The 11,945-nt window shown below is 35.5% G+C and overlaps 1 protein-coding gene across 2 annotated transcripts in view; it reads left to right on the top strand.

The window, feature by feature from the left end:
* Positions 1-11,092: 11,092 nt before the first annotated feature.
* Positions 11,093-11,945, top strand: part of LOC110024214 (protein tesmin/TSO1-like CXC 3) — a 47,768-nt gene continuing 46,915 nt past the window's right edge. Inside the window, exon 1 of one of the 2 annotated variants that reach the window (XM_020724037.1) lies at positions 11,093-11,312. In XM_020724037.1, the coding sequence (XP_020579696.1) occupies positions 11,259-11,312 (54 nt within the window). In that variant the 5' untranslated portion in view covers positions 11,093-11,258. The remainder of the gene's footprint in view (positions 11,313-11,945) is intronic. The other variant, XM_020724038.1, reaches the window with a different exon arrangement.

Below are 11,945 nucleotides of genomic sequence, written 5' to 3'. Positions count from 1 at the left end.
AATCAATTCCTAAGAAAGAAAATCAAAATTTATTAACATTTATAAAATTTAAAAGTTTCTATAATATTGATTGAAATTCAAAAGCCATGATAAATATATAAAGGACATACAATTTGAATTAAGCTTCTTTAAATCTCTCAAGCGCCCATCAAAACATTGAATTCACGTGCTGCATCCTGTTCTTAAGTTATATAATTCACTTATTTAATGAACTATATATAAATATTGGCATTATGAAATTCATACAAACATATTACTATTACAAAAAATACATACATTTGAAAAAAAAAAATTTATCTCTAATTTAATTATTTAAATTATAATATGTCAACAAAGCCCTTTATCGAAGTCTCGTCAAAGGACGGTTGCGATTCACATCCTTTCCATGCTCGTACAGAGAGGTGAGTAATTGAGCTCTGCTTTCTCCCCAAAAGTAAAAGCTCAGCTTTGCTTTCGCGGCAATCATTCGCGCATCAATAAGCGCGCCCCACTCACACTTCTCACGTGACCCACCCACATTATTGGCTATCATCCACCATGATTTTTCAAATCAAATAAAAAAATATAAATTATTTTCTTTATTTTATTTTGAATCAAATAAAGTCCAACATATTCAAAAAATACTTTAGTTCAATTATATCACTTTTATAATTATCTTTTAACACGTGTGACACATTTCATTCACGAATTACAATATTATACAAACATGACGATAAGACATGTTAGGTATCATTCATTTATGATTTATAGCAAATCTATTTATAATTTGATATTTCATTTTAATTAGTTTTTATTGTTTGTTTATTTGTTATGATATTGTTATGAGGCACATGATGTTGGTTGATAGTGAACTTTATTGTTAGTTAGCATAAGCGACATAACTTAGACAACAATCATCAAATAATAATTATATTATAATCATAATCACTACCAATTTGTTATCCCTAATCATCGACCTTAATCATCCTTAATATCTATATGATTCACCAAAATTATGGACTTTCTCAAACTTATAGTCCCCTAAATGTGAAGCATAAGACCTATTTATATATTCATAAGTACCATAATATTCTATCGGTCGGTCAATGTTAACTATTATAATTACTAGTGTTATGTGGAAACATGTCTCTTTATGATGTGAAAATTGATAGCACATTAAATATCTAAAATATTTTTCAAAATTGAGTTAGTTTAGAATAAAATTCATATGATTTTACGGCCCATTCTATGAATTTGTAATAGAAATATGGGAAATATACATATGCAAGACTCAATTCTTATGGACTCACGTATCTCGCACCTAAACATTTTCATATTTGAAGGCATAACTCTTTATCTATGTATTAAAAGACGAATTTAATAATTGAAAGCTACAATCAGTGCTACTTTGACGTGTAAAAATAAAAGTTTTAATCTGAGGCATGAAAATCCATAAGAATCGGGTCCTACGTGTAAGTTCCTCTATAAATATTTGCGCAAGATTGATGTTTTAATAGATAATTTATTTAATTATGAATCAAATGAAACAAATTAAAAGTTAATCCGATTAATTATTGAGAACTAAGCTAAAATTTGGTTCGGAGCTAGAGAACAAAATGGGAGCGGGGGGCGAAACGCAGCCCTCACCTAAATTCTGGCAACTGAGTACGGAGAAGATTCTACCAGCAGGCAGGGAGTTGTGGGTCACTTCAAGTGTCTTGTTTTTTTGTGGTTTTTATTATTACTTGTTTTTTATTGATCTGGCTGTTGGTGACGAAGTACAATCAGTAGCTACATGGCCCTCCATAGATATGCGGGACACACATATCCAATCCAACTGGCTGGGACGTTGAGGGGTGGATTTCTAAACATCAATTTTGTTTTCATGTACAATTGCAACAATATTTACTAATTGGTTACCCATTTTATATAATAATGACTAAATTTTATTTTGATCCTTGATATGACCTGAATAAACTCTATAATCCGTATAAATCTCGGGCATGTCACGAATCTCGAGATAATTTTTTAATAATAAATATTCAAATTTCAATTAAATATCGGTCAAAGCTCCGATCTAGCAAACTTATAGTTTTATTGACCGACTCGACGAGACAGATCCAATGGTACTTACATTGAACCAATTTGAAACAAAACGAGCTCCGATCAAGCTATTAAATTACGTTTGAAAGTTTTATGAATACATTTGTGATGTCAAATGAATGTTGAATATGGGAAGTTTATAATCGAATCAAATGTTTTGACCGAAAAATTCCAACAAGTCTAAGATCACTCAATTCCTACATCATTAAAACATGTGAATGTCCATTCAACACCCTATTATTATAGGAAACTCTCTAGACCGTTTGATCAAAGTGGTTTATATTCATACATTAATTGTACTTGAAACTTTATAAATAGAGCCCCACCTCTCTCATGGGAGGAGTAGAGGAGCTTGTTGCTTAAGGCTTGAGGCTTGAGGAAGAAGCTTTAAGTATATGATAAAGTTCAACATCACTTCGTCGTCGGCCACCAGCCGCCTTCCATGTCAATAGTTGTCAATCATCATCGAACGTTGCATACTCCTTACAACGAAGCATCGTACAAAGCGACAACTAACATTACAAAATCACGAATCAACATGTAAAGAGACACATCATCCCCAATACCGGGATGCCACCCCAGTGACGACGCAATAATGGGTCTCGAAGGTGATGTGATAAGGCACTCTGCATACTCACATGCAACACCCTAATATGGCCCTGAGGCATACAAACATCATCGAAACTCACCATAATGATCCATGTGACCAACAACGGCCTGCGTGGCCCGCAACTCCTACAGACGATGTCACTACTACTCACCGCAATGACCAATGTGATCAACTACAATCTACATGGTCCTCATCTCATGGAGTTCCCGACTCGGGCTCCCGTGGCATTCATACATCATTAGTACTCACCTCTATGCTCTATGTGACCAACAACGACCTATGCGGTCCCCGGCTCTTATAGGTCTCGACTCTAGGTCCCTCAATAAATGAACATCACTACTACTCACCGCAACAGCTCGTGCAGCTTCCAACTGCGTACCCTTCAGTTCACTGACATCATTACTACTCACCACTATGACCTTTGTGATCAATAACAATCTAAGTCGTCCACAGCTCGTGCAACTCCCAACTCAAACCCTCACAGTCAACGGACGTCACTTCCACTCACCACTATAATCAATGTGACCAACAACAACCTATGTGGTCCCCAGTTCCTACAACTCCCGACTCAGGACCACGCAATCTACGAATGTCACTTGTACTCGCCACTACAATCTATGTGATCAACTACGATCTATGTGGTCCTGAGCTCGTGTAGCTATCGATTTTGACCCCCGCTGTCCACATACATCATTACTACTCGCCACTGCAGCCTATGTGACAAAAAAATAACTTATGTGATCCTCTACTCGTGCAGTTCCCGACTCTGACCCCCCTTAGTCTACGAATGTCATTATTACTCGTCATTATGGCATATGTGACAAACTACAACTCACGCGGACCACAACTCATACAACTCCCGATTCCAGCCTCAGCGGTCTACATATATCACTACTACTCACCACTACGCCTTATGTGATCAACTACGATCTATATGGTCTTCAGCTCAAGAAGACCATTTATGCGCGAGAATACGATTTGCGATCTCGTGCAGGAAAACCTCATAAATTTATTAGATTTTTCATTTACAACATATCAAACATAAATTTTTTTAAAATGTATGTATTTACTTTACATTACACCACAATCATTGTCAAGCAAACAACCTCCAAGTTATTATCAGATCGGTTAAATATTACTGACACATTGATCAACTGATTGTGTTCACAACTTTATGATAACTAAAAAGAACACATAGATATATTATTAGCATGAATATTGTTTATATGAAAAATAAATATTAAGAAATATTCATGAGTGGATTGTGCTGCTTCCAAGTATCTCAGAACTCAAGCATACAAGCTCTGAAAAAACCTTGAGAATGAATTGAAATGCTAATGTTTAATTATATACCAAAGTTTATTTGAACGTTCTTAGATAACATAAAATTAAATATTTTTAAGTTATTAAATATAATAATGATGGTATTCAATCAATGCATTAACAAAAATTTGTTGACATAAATTCCTATTAGTTTATCCGCTGAGTGATTCTATTTCAATGTTAAAGATTAAGAGTCCGTTTGGAGCAACTTATTTGGTGCGGTGGCGTTTTGAAAATGCACCTGGCCTGTTTAGGTAAACTACGTTTTGGCAGCTTATGCGTTTTGAAAACGCCGCATCTGATAGCTTTTTAGTAGCGGTCTAGCTTTTCCAAATAGATAAAAATTTGTAATAGTCACCGCACCTAACTTATCAGCAGATTATTCAATAAGCTGCAGCTGCCCCAAACATACCCTGAGTAATTCTCATAAGCATGTAAACCATAATCCGACATGTTAAGCCCATTTAAGTTTAAACAAATTGCTATTTAAACCTTAATTTAAATTATGTTCAGTTTCTAGTGGTATAATTTTTACTATAACTCTATATGCTTGCCCACAAAATAAAATATATTTTTTTTATATCTCATATATAAACAAATGAGGTGATATTTGGTGTTATCTTGCTCATAGTAATCATAATTCTGACTGCCAACCAGTGCTTATTGATTGATGAAATATCATGTGAAATTAGTATGGTTTGGTTGCAAGACTTTGTGATTTTCTTGGTCTCCACAATGCCTTGTTGCCATGTTTTTGTTTAGATTGTTTGCCTATGTGAGTAATTAAACTTTCTAACAATTAAATTTGTTTTATTCATTTTTTTTCTTTTTTATTCAGATATTTTTTTATTGTAGTCGTGAAATTTTTTTAATCATACAACATGTAAGCGAGATCTTTTTATTTAGGTGTTTTCACATGGAGTCACTACAACCGACTAATGTTTCTTCTTCTAAAACAAATAAGAAAGCGAATCATTTTTATTGGAGTTTGAAGTTAGAATGAATAGTTGGTTTATTTCATATTATATCAAAATATGTAGAAGCTAATATGAGAAGTACTCAATGTTTTGAATATACTTTCTACCAAGATATTGCACAAAAGTTAAAAGAACAGTTTGGAATAGATGTAACAGTAGAACAGTGTAAAAACCAACTTCGACATCAAAGAGGTATATGGGGTTATATTCAACAGCTTAGAAAAAAATTAGGTGTATCGTGGGATGATGATAAAAAAAATAATTTTGACGGACCATGAGGAGTATGTGTAACATATTCAAATATTTCTTTAGGGCAATTATCATTTTCTTCGTATTCATTTTTAAAAAAATGTTTTTTTTTTCTATTTGTAGGCATTCCCAAAAGATGTTTATTTGAAGGTGCTAATTGCAGATTATTTGGAGTTGGACAAAGTTCGGGGTGAAGGACACGCTACTAGAGACTTGTTTAAATCCGAGAATTCTAACATTCTAATTAAGACACAACAAATTAAGAAGACGATGATTTCTTAAATCTTGTTGAGATTGTTGTTAATGTCTCATAAGCTATTAATATTTTGGATGTTGATAATGAAGAAGTTGCCACAAGAAAGATAAATCGACGAATGTCATTTGTCTACAAAGGGAGGTGTTCCGCATGTTGTGAAAAAACGACGACAATAAAACAAAAAATGGAACGAGAAAAATTGCACGCAGAAAAAACATCATAACGACACACACGTGGTTCGATAGATTTGCATACGTCCACGGAGTTGCAGAGGATTTTACTACTTCGAGGAATTGCACCGTCGACGTTTACAATAAAATCTTGATTTTCTTCTCTCCCTTCCTCTCTCTCTCTCTCTCTCTTCCTCTCTTTCTCTTAGCTCTCAGGAGGACTTAGCTTGGCTTGCTTGGCTTGCCTTCTCCTTTAAGGCAAAAGAGACTATTTATAGAAACCATGAGAGCGGTAGGTGAGATGTGGTAGGTGAGCGGTATGTGAGATTCTTAATTAGAAAGCTAATTAAATTTCGGTGGACCGGGTCTCCACATTACCCAACAATTCTCTCACTTGGAGACTGAGACACTGGCTGCATCACCTACTAGCCGCATCATCTACTAATTGTACCGAATTTTTCCTTAAACATGATATCATCCACCTCTGCAACTCGAATCCCCTGCCTTTATGTCAGAATACCAGTTGAAGTTGAGCACAACTTTAGCTTCTCACGAGTAACACCCTTAGTTGACATATCACCGCCAACATAACCTTGTACCACCAAGCTCTTTCCTGGGTTACTCATGTATCTGCTTATAACTCCCACTGCATAAGCAATACCCTGCCTCTGTTGAAAGCCCTTTTCAACAAGTCCAGCGTTGTACCTCTTACTGCCACAAAGTGCAGTCTTCACTCGGTACACCCACTTGTTATGCAATGTCTTCTTCCTTAGTAGAAGTTCTGCCAGCTCCCAAGTCCGATTCCCTTGTAGGGAATCCTTCTCCTCCTTCTTGGTCAGCTCTCACCTGCTCGAATTCTCATCTTGTAATATTTCTTTATAGCTATGTGGTTCTCTACCATTTGTCTGTACAATGTTTGATTTTTCTGCCTTTGGAGCTTTACCACTTTTCAAGAAATTGACCTTTTTTTGCTTTCCCATAATGCACCTCTGACTCATGTGTCATCGCCTGAGTAAATCTATAGTCATATATAGTGTGTCAGTTTTCTTTTCCCGAGCCAGTACTAATGCTCATTTGGTAGGTGTTATCTGAGAACACTACCGAATGACCACCCTCATTGAGCTGCCCAACAGAGATGAGGTTTTTCTTCAACTCAGGAACGTGCCCAACCTTTTGCAAAGTCAATTTGCTTTTTGTTAGGGAGTGCAATATCAACGTCTCTCATTCCCACCACGTCCAGAGCTTTTCCATCAGCCAGATATACCTTCCTAAAGTTACCTGCAACATAATTTCGCATTAACTACCGACAGGAAGATGTATGGAAGGAAGCCACTGAATCCATTATTTAGTCATCAACAAAACTGTAAACTGTCAGAAATAGTGCATCATGTATTTCTTCAGTTACAACATTAGTGCCATCATTCTCATTCTTCTTAGGATTCCCGCAGTTTCTTTTTATGTGGTCAGCCTTGCCACAATTCCAACAGGTTGCTTGCTGACCTGACTTTGATTTTGATCGTCCACGGTTTGAGCTTCTATCTTGTGATCTCACTCTAGAATCAACAATCAGTGCCGAACTCGAACCTGAGGTATGGCCATAATCTTTCTTGCGCACCTCCTCAGCCAAAATCAAATCACGAATATCATCATATTTCAGCTTAGATTTACCTGTAGAACTGCTAACTGCGATCCTCTTGCTTCCCAACTATTTGACAATGATCCCAACAATATCAGCGCACGTATCTTATTGTCAAAATCAATTTCAACAGACGACAACAGATTTGTGATAATGTTGAAATCATTCAGGTGTTGAGCAACAGACACAACTTAGATGCATTTTGTTATTCGTCGATAAAGCCACAATGAGATCTGCAGTACTCCTCTCCATGATGACGTTGTGGGAAACCGATCTCGACAGGGTTAATCGTATAACCCCCAGAACTTGTCGATCCAACAGATTCTATTCCGCCTCGTCCATCTTTTTTTGTCGTTTTCCCATTAACGGAAGATGAAGTTTCTTCCCATAGAGGTAGTCCTCTATCTGCATCCTTCAGTAAACAAAATCTGTGCCTTTGAACTTCTCAATCCCCAATGTCATCACTTCGTCTCCGCCCATCGTTCTTCCTTAGATTCGAACCCAAGCTTTGATACCAGTTGTACCAGTTGTTATGAAAAACGACTACAATAAAGCTAAAAATAGAACGAGAAAAATTGTACGTAGAAAAACAATAGAGCAAAGAGCGACACACAAATTTACGTGGTTCGAAAAAATTGCCTACGTCCCCGGAGCTGCAGAGGATTTTAGTACTTCGAGGAATTATACCATCGAGCGCTTCGACATTTACTAGAAAATCTATATTTTCTTCTCTCCATTCCTCTCTCTCTCTCTCTTCCTCTCATTCTCTTAGCTCTCAAGAGGACTTAACTTGGCTTGGTCTTGATTGGCTCGCCTTCTCCTTTAAGCCAAAATAGATTATTTATAGAAACTATGAGAGCGGTAGGTGGGAGGTAGGTGGGATGTGGTATGTGAGCGGTAGGTGAGATTTTTAATTAGGAAGCTAATTAAATTTTGGTGAACTGGATCTCCACTTTACTAAACACCACAAAAGAGGAAGAAAGTGCCTACGGCTGATCAAAATATTCTGGAATACGTTGTTATAGTAGCTATTGCAATCAAGAGCACAACAAAATATTCTAAAGAAAAGAAAATTATTTACAGAACTTGTGACAGAGCTTTCAAACATTCTTGGTTTTTCCAAAAATGACATTGATGCCATATATAAAAACTTATCCAAGAATTCTACGATGATTCTTTCATTTCTTTCAAGGCTCAAGCAATCCAAAGCTCGATGGATGAGAAATGAATTAGATAAATGGGCATGACGAGTCATTTTGGATAGTGGATTAGGTACTCTAAACAGCTGATTTTGTGCTTTTAAAACTGTTATTTCGCTTCAATCCTTATTCTCAAACGCTAAGATTGTAATATTTATGTTCAGTGTTTTGAAGAACTGACTGAAACTATTAATGCTTATGCCAAACTTCTGGTTTCTCTCATTAATCAGAACAGGTTATGGAACCCGATTTGCTTCTCTCTGTCATTTATTAATTTTATAGAAAATAGCCTTTGCATCCCAAGTTCATCGTAATCACATCTTTTGTGAATTTCAGAAGCAATTTTTTTTGCAAAGAAATAATTGTTTGCAACGCGTTTGATTTGAAAAGAGAATTTCAAGCCATTATTATGTACAGACTATTTAGCTTGTGATTGCATTTGGCTTGATATTCCTACCAAATGAGTTCCATATAAAAATAAACTCTGACATAAGCCACTTGATTTCTATATATTTACATATCTTAAACCTAAACTTAATTTTTTACATACATGGCTTAAATCATGAAAACAATTTGGGATGGTATTAATGTAATAATCAAAATTTAGTTGTTAGATATGTAAATACGAATATGAATTGAGTGGTATGTATGTAAACGTATCATAATTTTGGGTGATATATATATATATATATATATATATAATTAAATATCTAATTTATGAAAAATAAAAACTCAGTACTCTTTTTGCATGCAACCGAATAGCTCACATGTATTCAGAACACTGTGTTTTTACTTTACTTGCCATGCATTTAACCAAATAGAAAAAAATAATTTACCTGTATTTACTTTACAAACAATCAAATCGTTTTAAAATATTCATAATACATTATAATCAGTGTACCCTGTAAGGTTTACATTATACTTCATTTTCAACAATCTAAACAAGTGCTATAGATGACATTCTGAGCCACAAGCACAGAGATATTGAGCTCAGGATTAAAAAGTATGTGGCTCGCAATACTTTACGCATCCATGAATATACAAGATTTAGTAAGAGAAATAAAGTCCTAGCCTTGATTGATTCATTATTTCGTGGTAATTGAGAGAATTGACTAAATTTCATAATATTCTAGCATTCCTATGAAACTCATATATGTGCAAGAATATTTTTGTCTTTCCTGTGACACTGCACTTTATGAATCTCACTTATTTCAATCACAATCTTTGATTTAAGATGGTTTAAGTTGTGCAGAGATTCAATGCATATTTAAAATCCTGAGTTTTAATAGCTTCTTTAATGCACTATTTGTCGAGAAACATGAAAAAAAAATCAATCCAAACTTATAAGTTTATGAGAGAAAAAAATTCAAGATAATAAATCTGTTAGGTATGACTTATATACCAGATAAGGAACAAATACTGAAGCGGAGCGGAAGATTCTGTCCAAATCAGGGGAGTTTTTTTATGTGGGTTGGGGTGCTGTACAGAGGTAATTTGGTAATTAAATATTGTACTCAATGTTTTCTTTCTGCTATTTTTAAGGTTATAAATATACATGTTTGTAACCATATGTTATTCTATTCTGTATCTTGTACTCTTTTTCTGGATTAGTGGAGAAACCACCGCTCTGCTCCCGAGGACGTAGGCATTTTTGCCGAGCCTCATTAAATATCCGTGTGTTCTTCTGAATTTGTGTCGATTCTATTTTTCATCGCCATCACAATCCAAATTATCTCGATTAGATCGTGATTATACTATCTGATTAATAACTTTTAACACTGACATGGATTGATTAGAAACAAATTATAAAATAACTAATTTTTAACAATGACACGGATTGATTAGAAACATGGATTGATTATAAATCAGAATTGCCCGTACATTTATTTTGTTTTTCAAAGCATACCAAACAAATTATAAAATAACTAATTTTAAATAAGAAAATAATTATTTTTAATAATTTATACAACTTAACGAAAATACAATATTTTCCAAGCTGTCTCCGAGCTGTCAAACAAGGGAAGATATTACCCAAAACGTTAGTCCATTTAAGGCGTTCAACAATTCTCCATAACCCCGCGATGGGCTGATGTGCAAAAACAAAATCCCAAATGGACAAATACGTAAAAAATAAATTAAAAATTTTAGTAATTTGTGAAAGCGCAGCAGTGGGGGTGACGTTTTGAAAACGCATTTGATCTGTTTGAATAAACTGCATATTGACAACTTATGTGTTTTCAAAATGCTAAAAATAATATTTTCATACTGCATTTATTTAAGTACGGTGTCAGCTCTCTGATTATGATCTGATTTTTCAAAAAAAATAAAAATTTGTAATACAACAAATTATTTTTAATCAGATTAGGCCTTCATGAAATTAGTCAAATTGTTGTTAGAGCAAATTAATAATTGTTTTGGATCAAAGAAATAATTATCTAGGCGAAACTGTCCCTTGAGATTTTAGTCCCTTTCATTTTTATTATTTATAAACTTATCCATTTTCCAGTTAGTTTCTTTTTTCAGGGGTATTTATTAAATAAATGGCAGCGGTGGGGCCGGCGACGCTAACGAGAGAAAATGGGTCTTCCCGCTCTTCGCTTTTCTTCAAATCAGGCGTAGGAGAAGCCGAGAGCAGCAAAAATACGGGTGATATATAGCAGGGAGAGAGAGAGGGAGAGTGAGGGGGAGAGAGAGAAGGGGGGAGATGTGAAGGCGAAATCAAGTGATGTGGGAGAGGTCTAAAGAGATCGGATGAAATGGACACGCCGGAGCGGAGCAAGATCGGCGGCACGCCGATCTCGAAATTTGAGGTCATTGAGCGATCAGCGGAGCTTGATACAGTCATTGCATGCTCCATCTGTGTTTTCTGGGGAGTAATTCGTTTGTCGGGGGTTAATGCGGGTTTTGTTCTTTTTTGGTGAATTTGATCGGCGGATCCGGGCGGTTTTGCTTGGGTATTAGGCGGAAATTGTTGTGATTTCGGCATTGGTTTGGGATTGTGTGATTTGATAGGCAGTTTTGATGATTTTGTTGGAATTTGGCTGCGGCGTATGTGTAGCAATTTTGCATGTTATGTTGCTAGGGTTTTTAATGTTATTGCGGCGGGGTTGTATATCGGGGCTGATATTGTGTTTGAAGTTTGATTTTATGAAAATTGATGGCGTTGGAAGTAGGATGCTACATCTGCACTCTTAGGAGTAGGCACTGTTGCTCACTTTATAGTCGATTTTTTTTTCCGTCGTCTTGGAGTCCTAGAGCTTAGGGCAAGTCGGGTTTTTTCAGTTTAACGATTTATAGCACGCTAAACGGTGTCAGTGTTGAAAATGGAGCCCTTTTTGTTCATGGCGAAGGTCATTTTTTAAGATTACGTTGACGAAGAGAAACACGGTTTTTTGCACACACGCACACAGATATATATATATATACACCACAACCTCTTGAAA

The sequence above is a fragment of the Phalaenopsis equestris genome, unplaced genomic scaffold, assembly GCF_001263595.1.
Source record: "Phalaenopsis equestris unplaced genomic scaffold, ASM126359v1 Scaffold000251, whole genome shotgun sequence".
NCBI classification, from domain to species: domain Eukaryota; kingdom Viridiplantae; phylum Streptophyta; class Magnoliopsida; order Asparagales; family Orchidaceae; genus Phalaenopsis; species Phalaenopsis equestris.
The sequence above is the reverse complement of the archived record's forward strand: the minus strand, read 5'-3'. Positions and strand labels throughout refer to the sequence as shown.